An 18,432-nucleotide genomic window follows, 5' to 3' on the forward strand; every position below is an offset into this window, starting at 1 on the left:
GGACTAAGAATTGGCTAACCGAGGTCTCAAAATGGAATGTTAAATGGGAAGAATCATCGAGCGGGTGTGCTTCTGGAGGGATCCCATAGGCATCAATTCTTTGTTAAGCAGGTCAGACTAGATGACCAGAATGGTACCTTCTGGCCTTAAAATCTATGAATGTAAATGATGGCAACTATAGGATTTTTGTAATCAGATATAATTGTAATATTGTGGGTGTGTGTATCAATCATAATGATCTTTTACCACTGGAGCTGATAGTTCTCAGATTCTCATCACCACCTCCCCGTTTGCATAAGGTTTAAATAAATACACACACACTTCTCTGGGGAAAAAAGGAACCAATTGCTTCTAAGGACAGTTGGAACAACTCTCATGGTCAGTTTAAATCTGTTACACTTAGTTATTTAGCTACTGTGGGAAACAACGTGGCTACGTGTACTGTGGTGAAAAGGATCTGTGTCTGTTCCAGCTATACACACATGACCAAGTCTTTTCCTGGACTATATTTAGATTCTGCATCCTTCTAATTCTTATTTTTCTTTTGCAGTTTAGCTACTAATCTAATGGAATAGAAGATCTCTGGGAGAAGCATAAGTGGGCAAGCAAATCTCATTTTAGGAGAAAAGCTGATCTCATCTGTCAAATAAAGCATTCTTCCCTAGCCCCCATCTTCATGCAGCATTCCATGATTAGCTATGGGTATAATATGGACTCTTTTCTTTACCTTTGATGCCGCAGATATTGGTCATTTGTCATAGGCAATGTGGGCCATTGGTCCGACCCATTGTGGCAGATCTGCCATCTCTAAAATGATGTTGTGTCCATCTAAAGTTACTATATTGCCAGAAATAACTATTTTAAAAGCAGACATTTTTAACAGTTTAAAAATACCAGGGGAAACAAAGGGCCAAATGTGCATGTTGAAAGTTGCCCCATTTATTTGTGCAATTACCACTGTGTGTGTGTAGATGTCAGGGTCTGCACACAAATGTGTATATGCATGCACACAGCCCCCCTCCCTGCAGTGGGATATGTCTGCATTTGTTGGGCATGCTCAGAAATGCCTGCTTACTTTTGTGTGTGGCCATTTGAAAAGTTTGGCCTTCAGCTGCCTGATGTGTGTGTCTGCTTTTGAACAACATGGAGGGGACAAAAGAAGCCACTTAATATTGTCAAGGTTTTTTTTTTTTTAATATGAGACAAGGAGGATGGTTTTGATCATAGTTTTACACTATGTTGTTGTAGGACACAATGGTGGGATCTTTTGTGTTTTTGGAGAGTGGGTGGATCAAGCACTGTATCAGTGGAGAAGTTTTAAGAACACAACATGGTCTAAAGATCTGAGCGGATGACTGGAAGCCAGGTCCTCTTGAGCTCAACCCCTCGCTCAGCCACTGCTTTGTTGTCTAGCATTTGATAAAGCACTTAGTGGGCCTCAGCATTGCCATTATTAAAATGAAAATATTAATACCTCCCTCCTGGGTGTCTCATGGGTGTTAAATTAATATTTACAGAATGCTCTGAAGATATTAAGTGCTCTGCACTAATGTACAATGTATTTATTTGCAGATGGACATGAATTTTGAGCAGGTCACCAAACACAGCTTTTAACATTCCCTACAAGCAGCGTGGAGACAATGAGAGTTCGGCTCAAAGGGGATGTGATCTGCACCCTATTCTTGGTGGTACTGCTTTGCTCTTTACTCTATTCCCAGTTGGAGCATACATCCCCAACAGGAAACAGGGAGCAAACGCACAAAAAACCTTCACCAACGCAGAGGATCTTCCCAGGTCTTGAAGGCCCCAAGAGACATTCTCCAGTGGATGTGACATTTGCCCAACCCAGAATCATTACTATCGCTAAAGGTGCAGAGGTGGCAAGTAACTACCACTTCGTCCAAACTACCACTTCGCCTCCGCTGACTCATTCTGCCTTTGACTTCAAGCACTACCTTCTAAACAAGGACAACCGGAACTTTGATCTTCTCATTAACCAGCCCAAGAAATGCACGAGAACACCTGGAGGCCCCTTCCTGCTTATAGCCATCAAATCGGTAATTGAGGACTTTGACAGACGTGAGATCGTCCGTAAGACCTGGGGCAGGGAGGGTGTGGTGAATGGAGTGCAGGTTCAAAGAGTTTTCCTCCTGGGAATACCAAAGAATAAGACAGCACTGGCAACATGGGAGATTCTTGTCCATCAGGAGAGTCTGATGTACCGGGACATTTTACTCTGGGACTTCCTGGATACCTTTTTTAACCTGACCCTGAAAGAGATCCACTTCCTGAACTGGGCTGACGAGTTTTGTTCCAGTGTGAAGTTCATCTTTAAAGGGGATGCTGATGTTTTTGTCAATGTGGAGAACATTGTTGACTTTCTTGAGAGATGTGACCCCGAAGAAGACCTCTTTGTCGGGGACATCATATACAATGCTCACCCAATTCGAGTGCAGAAGAGTAAATATTACATCCCAGAAACTATGTATGGGCTAGGCACGTACCCAGTCTATGCAGGGGGAGGGGGCTTCTTATTGTCCAGCAGCACCATGCGAAAGCTCTTCCAGGCTTGCAAAGAGGTGGAGCTCTTCCCCATTGATGACGTCTTTTTGGGCATGTGTTTGCAGAGAATCAACCTCAAACCTGTTTCACATGAAGGATTCAAGACGTTTGGTATCGTGAAACCCTCAGCTGCCCCACACCTGCAGACATTTGACCCTTGCTTTTACAAAGATCTCATGGTAGTTCACAGTCTAAAAGTAGCCGAAATCTGGCTAATGTGGAATCTGCTTCATAGCCCACGGCTTTCCTGCACGCAGAAGAAGCAGGTGAAGAAGCCTTTCCAATGGAAGAGGAAAAATACCGAAGCGATGACAGACAGCAGTCGTCTCATAATGCAGGCTAAGCATGGCAGAAGCAGGTGATAAACCAGCTCAGAAGAATCTTGCAGGATTGCAACCAAGCATGCTGATTTAGTGCATCTCATTTGAAGTATTGGGAGACAAGGACATACTCTTGCAGACGTTGGTCAGACTTCCACGCTTGCGCATATTATATACAGTAGGATTTTTTCCTTAACCTGATTCCAAGGAATTCACAAAACTAGATTTAATTTATTATTATTTATTAGTAGCACAGTAGTGCTTAAAGACCCTAGCAAGGACTATTCTGCATACAAACACATAGTAAAATACAGTCCCAAAAGCTCTTATAATCTAATATGCGACTTAATATGAAAAGTGAGTGTGACATAAAAGGAGAGGGGTAGGGTGGGAGATGAAGATAAGGGTCATGAAGATAAAAATCATTGCTACATAGATCTCGGCTTACTGAGAGCCATCTAGAACCACCCAAAATTGTGCAATAGCTAAAATCAGGAAAATCAGCTCTCCCCAGCTGACGCATAAACCAAGCCACCACTGGCAGGGCTGACTGCTTGGAGGTGTCACAGCATAGGTGGGCCTTGAAGGAGAAGAGGGAAGTGGTGTCATGGATTAATCCAGGGAGGGGGATCCATGCAGATTGGGCAGCATGGGAGAAAGAGAGGAGACAAACTGGAAGTTGGCAGAACAGATGATGGGTGAGGAGACAAGACGAACAGAGACCCACAGATAAATAGGAAGGGTCAGAGATGTGAAGGGCTTTGAAGGTGAGAGTAAGATGTTTCATTGTTGCCCCCTCCCTATGTATTGAGCAACATGTCGATTAAACTCCTGCTAAATTGATACTGAGTCAGGATGCAAATTGGGCGGGTTCACGGCAGCTTGCTGAGCTGGGCTTTTATTTTTTTTAATTTTGTAAATTGATTTACAGTCAATGAAAGCTGAAAATCATCTGATGACAACAGCTGATCATCTCACCACGAGTGTCCAGATATTCAGCTGGGGTCAATCAGCCTAGCTCCATTTCAGACCTCTGCTCATGAGCAGAACCATGGCAAAGGCATACAGAACTGCCCTCTGTGCGTCTCTCTTTCTCTTCTTTGATCTGGAAGAAATTACTAACATACAGGACTAGTTTATAGAGATTCAGGCATTTTTGTAGTGAGGGAAATCAAATATGAGAACCAGCTGGGCCTTTTCAGACAGGAGAAGGAAAACATCCTTCAGACACAACGGCTTCGAAATAAAAGCTCCTCAGAACATATTGCAGACAAAAACAAGCAAACAAAACAAACAACTTTCTGCCACTTGGTGGCGTTCAATGTATCATTTAAAGTTTTTGTATAAGCATTTAGCTTTTGGAGAAGATCACTGGACTGCTTGATTCAACACAGCTTGGACAGCATTTCAGCATTTACAGCATTTTATTTTCTGATAACAGGTAACCTTAAAATAAATACTCATTGGACTTCACAAGTAGGAAGTGAATCTCTTAAAGAGGGTGAGGAAAGGCCTTTTGATCCAGAAGGTTATCGGTCTCGATGTACAGCTGAAACTGTGATTGCTAATTTAGGCACCTAATTCTCTTTGAAACCAATGGGAGTTAGGCCCCTAAATACCTTTCAATATCTGAGCCTTAAGCCTTAATGAGAACTTAAGAATGTGCTTAAGTCCCATTGACTTTAAGCCATGTGTAAAGCCTGTCCTGCAGAGGGCTGATTTTCCTGGTTTGGGGCCTATAGCACAGGTCTCTTTCACAGCTTTTCCCATGTGCTATACCATGGTCTCAATTCTAACTTTCACCATGCAGCACAGCTGGCAGGGAGGGAGTCTATTAATGTCTATAGTGATTACTGGTGAAGCGCAGGGATGTGTTCTCTCCTGGTTAGAATGTGATCTTACGATAATGCACTTTCAGGAGAACATGTACGGTAGGTCTGCAGGGAGTAGAAATCAGTCCCAGTGTTGTTGGTTGGAAAGCCATCACAAGAGGTTGGTAAATGTGCCATGTATATGTATTTATGAACTGTACAGAAAAGCCTTGTGGTGATTAGTTTGCTAGTTGGGAAATTATTTCTATTGCAGTTAAGTGACAGTATATGAACATGCATATCCAGTTATCAAGATGAATATGGTGTGTGTGACTTAGTAAAACTAACATACGCTTTTATTTCTGAGCAGAGAAAGCACCTGACGAAATGTTAGTTGTCTTGGATACCACAGCAAATTTTTCATGCTTAAAAAAGAAAAATAAAAAAAATTGTGCTTACCTCACGATTTCTTATCACATAATTAGTCAAGGTCCACCAGTCCTTTCTTTCAAGCTGGGGAGGGGGGGAGGCAAAGCAGACTGCCTCCTCCCTCTTATACGTGGTTTCCATAGCTGCAGCCCACTCAGAATATAGTTCCACAGTATCCACTGGATTCAATGCAAATATCCCCCCAACCCTCCCAACAGGATGGAGGCAGAATTATAAGGAGGGTTTTGCAGTGGAAGAGGAAGGAGCTAGGACACAGCCTTGACAGAACTGGTCTTGTTTTGACTTTCATTGAAAAGGAGGGGGAAACTCAGCCAGAAGACTGGCAGAGCTGCCTGGGACAGAGAAAGGCTAGTATTCAGCAGCTGCTGAAGGCTGACAGTAGAACTGGCACATTCTTGCCTCCCGTTTTCCCAGTCTTTGGAATGTCTCATTTCTTCACTTTAAAAAAAAAAAAAAAAAAAAAAACTAGAGGACTGTTATCTATAGAAGGGCCACAAAGTCCTTTTTATTTGTCAAAACTTTCTGGGTTGCCCATTCAGTTTGATTTTAAAGCAGTCCATCTCCTTGTAAAATGTCAGCATCAAGATACAAATGTATACCAAAATAAAAATCCGTGTAATTATCACACATGCCTCTATGAAAAAATAGATCCAGTCACCCAGTATAAAACACATCTATTATCACCGAGGGGCTGTAGCTCTCCTACTTTTAGCAGGCTGGTGAGCCTTTCATAACAGACTGAGATCCTTTGTGTCTGAACATCCCACTCCCCCAGGATTTGGATTTACAAAAGAACCTAAATGAGTTAGGTGCCCAAATCCCATTGAATTCCAGTAGGAGTTGGGAGCTAACATGCATCAGCTCCCTTTGAAAATGCCAGCTGGAATCTTTGTCTTTTGAACCAGGCTCTGATAAGGATGATTCACCATCTCACTGCAATGTGAGCTGCAGGAAAGATTTCTGGAGTTCTGAAATGGGAGAAATCATTACTGCATTTATCAGTTAGAACACACTGCCTGACTATTCCACTTCAGCATGAAACCTTTTAGAATTAGAGGTGAAATGGTTGCTGGCAACAGAAAGTTGGGTTTTCCTGATGGTTAAGCACATTGCTGGGAAGAGAGGGTAAAACCAGTGCAATCAGTGAGCACAGATCTACTAATCCTGCTCGTCTTACTCATGGGAGTAGTCGAGTGAAGTCAATGAAGAGTAGGATTTGGCCTCATAGCTGAAGAGGAGGGCAGGAGGGTCAACTTTATTAAGAGAGGTGGATTTGGCAAAAGGTCAACACTGTGGGAGTTGCTACACACAAGTCAGGCAAAAGGGCTCCTCACAAAACACGGCAGCAACACATGCTGGAGAGGGCTGCACATGGGAAATGGTTGATTAGAGAAATAAGATTGTATTTCACATGGTTTTGCTAGAGAGAAAATATATAACGCTAAATAAAGTAAGAGGCTAATTTATACTTCTTACGCAGCAGTGTGCTGCGAGGACCAGAAAGTGCAATGCCTGTGTAAAAGCATAAATGTCTCCAGAGGCACCAGGGGGAGCAGAGCATGAGATGGACTTTGATACACCCGTAAGATGTAGCTGTTCTTTCTGCAGCACAGCCATCTTGCACACAAGGACCACAACCAAATCCCCTTCTAAGAAATTCAAAACTGCCAGTAGCTCCAACCCACACAAGTCTTGCACAGCGGGAGAAGATATTATGACAATCTCCCCTAATGCATCTACATAAGGGACAAGCATCTTTTGGCCCAATACAAACAGCCAACAAAGAAACATATTAAAGAGAAAAGGGTTACAAGAAAAAAAAAAGCTGCTTCATTTTTAGCCTCCCCCCTACTATTTTTAAGGCCTCTCTCCCCATCCAGCCAAACATCCTCAGCTCAGCTGATCAACAGCAGGCACCTGATAAAACCAAGAAAGAAAAGTTGCTGTCCTCATCCCCTCTGTTTAACTATTAGGTGTGAGCAGGGCTCCTAAGATTAAGCAGTTTAGAACTGAGTTTCTTGTTATTCTTAAAGCCCATCAGTAGCTTCTCTATAGAAGATCCCTCAGACTGCAGATCAAGTATTAAAAGAGCTCCTGATGAAGCCATACTGGCCTCTTACTATCCTTTCATCTTTCCTTTGCTTCAGGGTAGTTTGCAACTGTGCCTTTAATAGTCTCCTTGAGAAACTGCCAGCTCTCCTGAACTCCTATCTCCCTTACATTTTCTTCCTGTGGAACCTTCCCTACCAGTTCTCTGAGTCTGTTAAAGTCTGCCTTTTGGAAGTCCACTATCCTTATTCTGCAGCTCACTCCTTCCTTTCTTTAGAATCATGAAATCTATCCTTTCATGACCACTTTCACCTGACTTGCCTTTCACCTTCATATTAACTACCAATTGCTCCTTGTTGGTCAGAACCAAGTCTAAAAGGGCTGTCCCCTTGGTTACTTCCTCCACTTTCAGACACAAAAAGTTGTCCTCAGTACATTCAGAGAACTTACAGGAAATCTTGTTTTGCCTTATTACTTTTCCGACATCTGGTATTAAAGTCCCCCATTACTACTAGGTTGTGTGTTTTAGGTATTTCTGTAATTTGTTGTAGTCCTGTCTAATTAACTTTCTCTTCCTGGATTTGGTGGCATATAATAGAGCCCTAACATGATCACCTTAATTTTTTTTTAGCCCTTTTATCTTTATCAGAGACTCCCAACTGGTCTACCTCCCACCTCCTTCTGGACCTCAGAACAAGTGTATATATTCTTAATGTATAATGGAACACCTTCTCCCAGTGCTTCCTAAACAAGCTATACCCCACTATACCGATATTCCAGTCATGACCTTTACCCCATCAAGGCTGTGTGACACCAGTGAAGTAAAAAATTAACTATGCACTGATATTTCTATTTCTTCCTGTTTATTCCTCATACTCCTAGCATTTGTGTATAGGCATCTAACATGTGGAGCAGATTCTCCCATTGATTTCTCTCTTTGCTTATGACTCAACTGTACTTGTTACTTAGGACTCTACGCTACTTATCTAAACAAATACTTTGCCTCCATTTTTAATGAGGCTAATGATGAGTTTGGGGATAGTGGTAGGGTGGCTAATGGAAATGAGGATATGGAGGTAGAAATTACCACATCCGATGTAGAAGCCAAATTCGAACATCTTGATGGGATTAAATGGGGGGGCCGGATAATCTCCATCCAAGAATATTAAAGGAACTAGCACATGAAATTGAAAGCCTATTAGCAACGATTTTTAATGAATCTTCTAAACTCAGGGGCTGTACCATATGACTGGAGAATTGCTAACATAGTTCCTATTTTTAAGAAAGGGAAAAAAAGTGATCTGGGTTACTACAGGCCTGTTAATTTGACCTCAATAGTAAGTAAACTCTTGGGAAAAAAAATTGAAGGAGAAAGTAATTAAGGACATTAAGGTTAATGGTAATTGGGATAAAATACAACATGGCTTTACAAAAGGTAGATCGTGCCAGACCAACTGATCTCCTTTTTAGAGAAGATAACAGATTTTTTAGACAAAGGGAATGCAGTGGATCTAATTTGCCTAGATTTCAGTAAGGCATTTCATACGGTTCCGCATGGGGAATTATTAGTTAAATTGGAAAAAATGGGGATTAATATGAAAATTTAAAGGTGGATAAGGAACTGGTTAAAGAGGAGTCAGACTGAAAGGTGAACTGTCAGGCTGGAGGGAGGTTAGTAGTGGAGTTCCTCAGGGATCGGTTTTGGGACCAATCTTATTTAATCTTTTTATTACTGACCTTGGCACAAAAAGTGGAAATGTGCTAATAAAATTTGCAGTTGACACAAAGTTGGCAGGTATTGCCAATACAGAGAAGGATCAGGATATCATACCGGAAGATCTGGTTGACCTTGTAAACTGCAGTAATAGAAATAGGATGAAATTTAATAGTGGAAAGTGCAAGGTCATGCATTTAGGGACTAATAACAGGAATTTCTGCTATAAGCTGGGGACGCATCAGTTGGAAGTGACAGAGGAAGAGACGGACCTGGTCATATTGGTTGATCACAGGAAGACTATGAGCAACCAGTGTGGTGTGGCTGTGAAAAAAGCTAATGTGGTCCTTGGATGCATCAGATGAGGTATTTCCAGTAGAGATAGGGAGGTGTTAGTACCATTATACAAGGCGTTGGTCAGACCTCATCTGGAATAGTGTGTGCAGTTCTGGTTCCCCATGTTTAAGAAAGATGAATTCAAACTGGAACAGGTGCAGAGAAGGGCTACTAGAATGATCCGCAGAATGGAAAACCTGCCTTATGAGAGGAGACTCAAAGAGATCGGCTTGTTTAGCCTAACCAAAAGAAGGTTGAGGGGAGATATGATTGCTCTCTCTAAGTACATCAGAAGGATAAATACCAGGGAGGGAGAAAAGTTATTTAAGTTCAGCGCCAATGACACAACAACTAATGGATATAAACTGGCCATCAGGAAGTTTAGATTTGAAATTAGTCACAGGTTTCTAACCATCAGAGGAGTGAAGCTCTGAATAGCCTTCCAAAGGGTGCAGTGGGGCAAAAAACCTATCTGGCTTCAAAACTGAGCTTGATACATTTAGAGTGGTATGATGGGACAGCCTAGTTTGGCAATTGACTGATCTTTGACTACTGGTGGTAGATATGCCAATGGCCTGTGAAGGGATGTTAGATGGGGTGGGTTCTGAGTTATTACAGAGAATTCTTTCTTTGGTGTCTGGCTGGTGAGTCTTGCCCACATGCTCAGGGATTAACTGATCGCCATATTTGGGGTTGGGAAGGAATTCTCCCCCCCCGGGCAGATTGGCAAAGGCTCTGGGGGTTTTTCGCCTTCCTCTGTAGCATGGGACACAGCTCACTTACTCGTGGATTCTCTGTACCTTAAAGTATTTAAATCATTATTTGAGGACTTTAATAACTCAGTCTGAGATTAGTGGTTTGTTACAGGAGTGGGTGGGTGAGGTTCAGTGGCCTGCATTGTGCAGGAGGTCAGACTAAATGATCATATTGGTTCCTTCTGACCTTAGAGTCTATGAGTCTAGTTTTCTGTATCATGATCCCCCACTTCCTGAATCCAGCCTTCGGTTAAGGTTCCTTTTTTATGCTTACCTGTGGGCTTGTCATCTACCTCCTTTGAATCTACTTTAAAGCCCTCCTCACTAACTGGCAAGTTGGTGCATGAAGATGCTCTTCTCCTCTTCGGTCAGGTGGGTCCCATCTCTTCCCAGCAGACCTTCTTGGAACAGTATCCCATGGTCAAGGAAGCTGATACCCTCCCATTGACACCATCTGAGCAGCCATGCATTCATATCCAGGATGCACAAGTCCCCGCCTGGGCCTTACCCTCAACTAGAAGGATGGATGAGAACACAACCTGCATCCCCACACTCCTTGTTCTCAGAATACTGTAGTCACTGTTGATCTGCTTGGGAGTCAAACCTGGCAGCATCTGCTCACGTGGATGAGCAGCATGGGGTAGTGGTTAGAGCAACGGTTGCGTCTCGACAAATTTTCTGTAAGGTCTGGGATGTGGGCTCCAAGCATGCAGCACGCCTCCCCAAGACATATCAGGTTGGAAGAAGGATGCTTCCCCATCTCTTTCAAAAGGATGAGCCATGGAAGAACAAAAGTCTGTATTTCTCTAAGATGGTGAGAGTTTTGCTCTCTCCCCCCCCCCCCCCCCACACACACACACACACACACACACACACACACACACACACACCAGGAAAGAGCTCCTAATCTGGAGTCTCATACAGGTCAATTTTCAAAAGAGATTTAAGAAAATTAACTGTAATAATTAGCAATCCTGTTTTGGCTTTATATTTAGGAACAAACATGAATTACACAGCACTTTTTATTCAAATAACTTGAAGCGCTCTATAAACACTTACGTTCAAAACTCAGTTATTGAAGTTCTGAAATAAACCCATTTTCATAAGGGTAAACTAAAGCACAGATTGTTTCATTGACTTGTCCAAGTTTACACAAGCCAGTGCTGGAGATGGGAGCAGAACCCATGAGGTCTTATTTCCAACTCCCTGCTCTAACTAGTATACCACTCCACTTAAAATATTTTCTTTTAGAAATGTAAGAGTGCAAAGTCAATTTGACTTAAGCACATATTTATACTTAAACACATTCTAGATTATTTCGTTTATCAGGGCCTCAGAGCATGAGCAATTTATATGAAAGGTCACACACAGTACTATAAATGTCTCTCTTTCAAATGTTAATTTGAGCATTGCACAGAAAGCTCTGAAACGTGAAAGTTTTAGGCAGTAGCCAAAAGTTTAAATGCACATAATTTTTTAACAAGTCAGAAAATGACAATGTTATTTATTGTAGAACTTTGCAAGACTCCTTTTCCTTAGCTCAGAACATCCTGCTCTAAGATCAACAAATGGAAGCGTTTAAAAAATGCTTAAAAGTACATGCTAGGAAGCAGACTGCAAGTTATTTTATATATAATTACACTGCTTCCTAAGAGGATGCACTGTACTGAATGTCAGAATATAAGCTCTATTAAGATACTGTCAATAAATATGACTTGGTAGTGCTGGTAAAATTATCCTGCATATTATAAGTAAATGATATGAAATAAAGAAAAAGTATTCACCACTTTATTACAAAAACACCCAGCAACTGTATGTAACACACAACAGTAACTGAGAGTTGCTTTTATTTGTCTTTCAGTGTACATGCTCAGTATGTATTCCATTTAATTTACAGGAGGGGTGTGTAAACCAAAATGAAAACGAGAGAGGAAACAAAGAAACAGACTGAGGTGTAGAATTTTCTCAGCATGCAATGATCACAGGACACAGCACAGATTGAACAGGAATTCAAACAAGAGTAACACCTAAGAATAATTAAGATAAACAGTAACTTTTTTTTCCTTAGATAGATTCTCAATGGGGTGCTTTTTTTTTCTTTTTAAAATAAAACAGTCTAGAATGTCACAGTATACAGGAAGACTAAATAGCAAAGAATATCATACACACCTACTCTCTCTCTCTCACACACACACACACACACACACACACACACACACACCCCCCCCGCATTTATACCTGCTACTGGTCCAGGATCCAAAACACTAGTTAACATTCTATTTCCTATATCCCATTCATTGACAAACTATACAGGATTACACTGTACATGGCGTTAAAATTACAAAAATGTCATATTTACAAAATCTGTACACACATTGTAAAACTCACAAAATTGTTGTCTAGGTATCACAAGTTGCTACACCAAAATATTAAAAATGGGACAAACTTATACATTTCTTTTCCATTTTTAAAAAGGGTTAATATTTCAAAGAACACACACTATTTTCCCCAATAAGACTGTAAGAGAACTACAAACCCAAAGCATCCACTTGAGATTAAATGCAGTGAGCAGCATCTCCTAACTAGAGAAAAGCCTATAATCCTGTTTCCTGGGGGTGGGGTGTGCAGTTAGATTATACATATACAGAAATGGTGAAACTAGATTGAGGATGTCTTTGGCTAAAACTTTGGCATTAAATAAAAGTTATACTTCAGAAGCCAAGGGAAGAGATTTCTTGGTGCTGGAGGAGTTTGGGCAATTTTCTTTCAATAATCTATATACTCACTACAAGTTCTCTTTCCTTTTCTAAAGGAAACAGGGAGGAGGTAGGGGTTAGGAACAAAAATCATATTCCAACACATTTGGAAGGCAACTGCATTTCCTTTTATGGGATGGATTTTTTAAGTATGAAGAAAAATGGTATCAAAGAAAAACAGAATTCAGTCATAGGAATAATCTCTTCCAGAACGTTGGGGTTTTTTTGTTTTTGAAACCGCATATGAAAAAAGGTTAGTAAACCAACTATGGCAGAAAATCAATTGCTTCAGCATGTCAAGTAAATATTAGTGCAGGAAGGTGGACTGTTCAATCCACCATATAAATAAGCTTTATGTGTAGCGTATATTAAATAACCATCACACCCCATACACAGATGCTCCTCAGTGAAGATAATGTTTATCAAGTAATTAAAGTGTATGTAGTGCAAATGTTACACAACCAAGTATTATGCACATGCTACTTGCTTGTTCTGAAGTTACACAAAGATGTGGTGCCTGAAATCATGGATATATATACACCCTTGTCACACTTGGTACAACGTCCTAAGCCACAGAATTATCAATGTATTTGTGTGTGTATATATATGTATGTATATATACTTGGTTTCTTAAAATATGATCACCACATCAATACAGTAACACAAACGCTGACTAATATCAATACCTGCTTCCAGATGCTCCAAGGCTCAGAAAGTTTGTGCTTCTAATTCTTGCAGTCATTAATGTCCCTTCTGCCAGCTCAGGAAGGATAGGCAGTCTCTTCGGGTCTGCGCTGTGCAGAAGGTCAACCGAAAGGAGTAAAATGACAACACAGGCACCTAACTGCTTTCCTCCATCACTAGTTCCATGCCTTATGATGAAGGGTTGAGAGAATTTCCCCTCCGCACCACGCATGGACGGGAGGAATTTTATTTTGAAAAAAATCATACCATGCTTTCCATATAAGTGGCAGCAAATCAAGGCACGCTGTACTAGTTTTGTAGCATTTAGATTAGCTGATTTTGAAGGTGATGCTTCACTGAGGAAGGTCCGATGTTCTCAACTGGCTGCTGGGCCTGGCTGGGCCATACAAAGTAACAGATGCTATGTGATTATTCTGCATCACCTGCAATAGGAGGGCAGGGAAAAAAATATATATATATAAATCCTGTAGGCCAAAGGGAACTGAGAAAGTTGCCAGTGACACAATTACAGTATTTATGTGCCTAAATGTAAAGATATAAAAAAAAATTAAGCAACTGATAGGTGGAATTAACACACAAAGATCTTTGCCAGTTCTGAAAAATTACTACTAAATTTCCCAGCTTCATCTGGAGTCACATTTGTTGTTTAACACAGGCACTCACCCCCACCCGCAAGTATTTAGTGATACTCCCAACAGCATGAGTCATGGGTGACAAGATAGATGCACCAGCCTTAAACACAAGAGATGGATTAAACCTGGGGAGTGGGATGGTAAATGTCCCACTTGTGCCATGTTCCCTGATATTACAGCCACTCTCGAATGCTGGCTCTCGTAGGTATAAAAAAAGACAAAAAACTGCATTAAAATCCAGAAGCAAACTCCACAGCATCTTCTCCCACCCAAATGAATTTGAAACTTTTCCCCCTAACCTCAAAGATCATTCGCTGCAGTCCAAAACAAAACGTTGATCCAAATGGGTTAGTATTGTTTGGAGACGACGACCTTAAAAAAGAAAAAAAAAAAAATAAGTGCATAAGAGGCTAGAATTTCTTAATGTGCAATAATAGCCACCCATAATTATGTGGCAAGTATGACACATTTCTATCCTGCCAAGATTATCTAGATTGGGAGGGATGACATTTATTTGTATTATGATGCTATACTGCTTTTGGATTTCAAATGGGTCACTCCTCAGAGTGGTGCTCAAATATGGGGATACCTATGAGGATCTAGTGGGGCAACATAAGCAGTTATTGGTGATTGCAGATGATAGCTCTTGTTCACCCAAGGCTGTAAAGGAAAAAACTGAATACAAAAAACAGGTAACAAAGGAGAAGGAGCTCTGGAAAGACAACGCTTTTTAACTAGGCCCTTTTTTTTGCACGCACACACGTTTGCGTGTATCTTCCCAACTCCTTCAAGTAAAAATTACTAGGAAGTCTATTTTTAAAGGTATCTTCTGTACTGTGTATATTAATCTAGTCATTTTAATATTCTGAATCTCTAGCAAAGTAGTTATTTATGTCTGAAGTGACATCCCTAATTAAATTTAGGGTTACCTTTAAAAAATTAATACATTTCTTGATTTTCATATAAAAATCAGAGAAGCGTCGTAACATTTAAGTTCTACAAACACTTTTTTTTTTTTTTTTTTAAATAAAGAATTGCAGCAGTGAGTCATTATGGGCCCAATCCAAAGCTCCCCTGAGGTCAAAGGAAAGACTCCCAATGACTGCAATGGACTTTGGATCAGACTCTTAAAACACCTGGAAAATATAAATTTTAAAGACTTGTTTATACTGTAGTTTTAGCCTATTTTAGGACTGATTTCTGGGTATAGTTTTCTTCCAGATATATTCTATTAGTAAGCTGTGGCTTTTTCTACAATTGGTGAATTTCTTTAACTGAATGCGACATAGCAGATGTTCCTTGTAAAGCAAGTTTTGGTTGAACTACTCTGAACAACCCACATTAAAAATGAAAGAGCTGGACTCAAGAGAGCATCGCTATAAGTTTTATCTCAATGTAGCTCTAGTGATTTTACAGGACTAAACTGGAATAATGCAATGAGGAATCATGCCCACAGTATTTAAAAAATAAACTCAATAGTAACTCGCTTAAGCCTGGTTAAAACAGGGCCAAGCTTTAGTATTTCTGAAATCTATGAAAGATTTTCACCAGTCTGTGACGGTTAGCCTCATACTGCTCTCACTCGTCTACTTGACAAACTTACTCACATTTTGTAACTGATTTCAGTGCTGATGAAAGATGCTGGAAATAACAGCCATGAAGACTCCTGGGCCTTATTTTAGCCACAGAACTGGCACAACACAAGCAGAAATAGTGCAAATTTCACATACTACTCCATCCATGTTCTTCTACCCTGCATGGAGGAGCTACCACTAAAAAGGGTGAGGAAGGAAGTTTTGACTCCATGCCCATTCAATCCCTTGAGACCAAGTGCTAACAAGGGTGCTAATTATGTGGTTACTTTGCATTGCAGATACCTGCCCACTGGAATTAGACTGAAATCACTCATGTCTCACATAGGCTATCACACCCTCATCAAATGGTAATGCATTTTACATTAATTTGAACCAGTCACCTACAATGAAAGGGTCCATGTGTCATTACTAATTCTCTGAGCCTTCCAATCTCCCACTTCTCATTTTACATTGGAAAGACAGGATTGTATCCCAATTAATTAAATGTAATAGGGGAAAGTGCACACAAAGAGAATAGATTCCTTAATTTAAAGACAACCCCAAATTTTTCAAGAAATAAGTGTATATTAGTGAATATGCTGGATTACAAAAATATATTGTCAAATGAACACTTCTATGCACTTTCACAAACTCAAAATTGTGTAAAATAACTCAGTCTGGAACTGGATGAGAACTACTTAAACTGACACTGTTGAATATATGCATGCATGCTAGATTGCCAGCTCTTGGCAGCAGAAACTGGGTCATGTTATATGTTTATACACCGCCCTGCAGAATAGGCTGCTGCTCTTGATTGGAGATATTTGGGCACACCCACAATATAAATAATCCATGTTATTTGTATACACACACACCCCTATTATGTTCTATATACTGTACACTGTCCTCTGTGCAATGGAGGGTGGATTCTGGCAGTTAAAAGAATTACTGGAATTCCATTGTTACATACTACAGATTCTTGATTTCCCCAAACAGTAGAGAGTTTTCCTAACTAGAGGCAGCAGAACTGATGTTTCAGCAGCAAAGGGATGGCATAAACCCTGATGGTAATTACTACCAGACCTATTGTTGTGGCAATCACCTGTTATCAGCTCACTTCCTGCCAACCCTACAGAATAAAATGAGAGACAGCCTGTTTACCTGTGAAGTACCACTGGCTTCTCCACAGGGTGTCCCAGAAGATCTTGAATACTGTCCCACTGTAATCACATTAAAAGGGTATTGGAATAAGAGAGTCACATGAAAGCTTTTCTTTATACACGAGGTTCGTGTGCATTTTGGTTGTAGTGTTGGTGCAAACTAAAAGGCAGCAGAGTGCCATAAACTTTGAAGGGTGTGTTTAGAGAGTGTTTTGTGACTGGAGCCAGCTCTACTCAGCAGAACCTACAGCTCTGAGTTAAATTCCACTTTGTCTAGAATGGAAAGTAGTTTTAAGTTGGAAAAATAATGAAATACCAATGTAAGCTCTATGGTTTGATGGCAGAAACACAAAGCACCGCATCCATTGTTTTAGTGAGATATTTCAAAGATAAAAGGTATCTGAAATTTCACACAGGAAGGCACTCTTGAAACTTTGCTGAGATCAAGTTAGCATCATTGCCTTCTTTCACTCACAAAAACCTTTGGTTGGTTCAGCATGCAAGTCTTGGATATAAACAGGACTGGCACAGTGTTATTTGACTGAGAATTCCCAGTACTATCCACTTCTGTGGCATGACTGCTTATGAAGCTACAGCTTTATATTGAAGGGATGTTACAGTGCAGTGAAGCACTGAAGTATATCAAATCATTCAATCAGAAAGCACAGAAGGATACAAGACTGCTGTCTTCAGTAAAGCAGTCCACACACTCACTGCATAGTCATTTAGATACTCTAATTACTATAACACCTGGGTTTATCTCACAGGTCCAGTCTCATTCTCTGGGCTAACAGGAACTGAAAGTGCTGCAGGGTAGGAGTGTGTGGTGTTGCTGAACAGCTCTCACTCCAGAAGCCAATTGAGTGGCATTCATGCCTAGCTGGATGTCAAAGGCATCTTTGTATGTATAGTGGAAGCTTTTCTACTTAATGTTTCTTTTGCCTTGCTTGATAAAACACATGATTTATTTAACCAAAAAGGTCTATTTATTGTTTTCTCGTGGCTTTTTGTTTTACACTACTTTCAGAAAGGTTTGAATAATGGGCCACTCTTTATGCAATGGAAACCACTGTCAAAAAGTTCATTACAAAGTGCAGACAACTCCCAAAGCAATCGCCTAAAAACAATTCTGGAAAAAGTACCTGGTTAAATGAAATTCCTAAGTGTGCAGAATTATCTTGTCACTACTCTATAGATATGTAATTATTCTATAACAGTTACTGTCAAATGCATTCATGTAAAATTATTTCTAGCTAACCTCCTCATTACCACCATTAATATTACATTTCAAAAGCATCTCTAATCTTTCTAACTCTTAGCTGCCTTAAAATGTGAAACACAACACTATTTCCTGGAAGACAAAGCCCAAGGTTTGACTGTATTATATTTCTGACTGTGGTAAAATTATAAAGTTTGAACTACAACAATTTCATTGAAAGAATCCAAATCCATAAAAAAAATTAAAATTAAATTTTGATAGAAGGGTAACTTGAACTCCCTTCTTTTAAAACCCATCTTTCTATATTGCTATTATTTCTGTGACACATAGTAAGAGTTCTGAACACTCAGCAAGCATCCAGGCAATTTATACTGGCAACTGTTCTACTT

General features: G+C 40.3%; 2 protein-coding genes across 6 annotated transcripts in view; one reads left to right on the top strand and one right to left on the bottom strand.

The window, feature by feature from the left end:
- Window positions 1-1,640: 1,640 nt before the first annotated feature.
- Window positions 1,641-2,924, top strand: B3GNT9 (UDP-GlcNAc:betaGal beta-1,3-N-acetylglucosaminyltransferase 9). Its single transcript, XM_067549939.1, has one exon. The coding sequence runs from the start codon at window positions 1,641-1,643 to the stop codon at window positions 2,922-2,924; it is 1,284 nt and encodes a 427-aa protein (XP_067406040.1).
- Window positions 2,925-12,072: 9,148 nt separating this feature from the next.
- The window catches only part of PHAF1 (phagosome assembly factor 1), a 51,373-nt gene continuing 45,013 nt past the window's right edge, over window positions 12,073-18,432 (bottom strand). For 4 of the 5 annotated variants that reach the window (XM_067551941.1, XM_067551953.1, XM_067551930.1 and 1 more), the window contains 3 exons: window positions 16,826-16,884; window positions 14,390-14,462; window positions 12,073-13,880 (listed from right to left, as the gene is read on the bottom strand). In XM_067551941.1, coding sequence (XP_067408042.1) covers window positions 13,791-13,880; window positions 14,390-14,462; window positions 16,826-16,884 — 222 coding nt within the window. In that variant the 3' untranslated portion in view covers window positions 12,073-13,790. Of the gene's footprint in view, window positions 13,881-14,389; window positions 14,463-16,825; window positions 16,885-18,432 lie in introns of those variants that run through there. The other variant, XR_010920517.1, reaches the window with a different exon arrangement.

This window comes from Emydura macquarii, unplaced genomic scaffold, assembly GCF_026122565.2.
Source record: "Emydura macquarii macquarii isolate MOO-44397 ecotype Brisbane River unplaced genomic scaffold, CSIRO-AGI_Emac_v2 contig_295, whole genome shotgun sequence".
NCBI classification, from domain to species: domain Eukaryota; kingdom Metazoa; phylum Chordata; order Testudines; family Chelidae; genus Emydura; species Emydura macquarii.

Bases quoted from the DNA above. Each gene is read 5' to 3' on its own strand.
- B3GNT9 (XM_067549939.1), top strand. From the start codon at position 1,641: ATGAGAGTTCGGCTCAAAGGGGATGTGATCTGCACCCTATTCTTGGTG.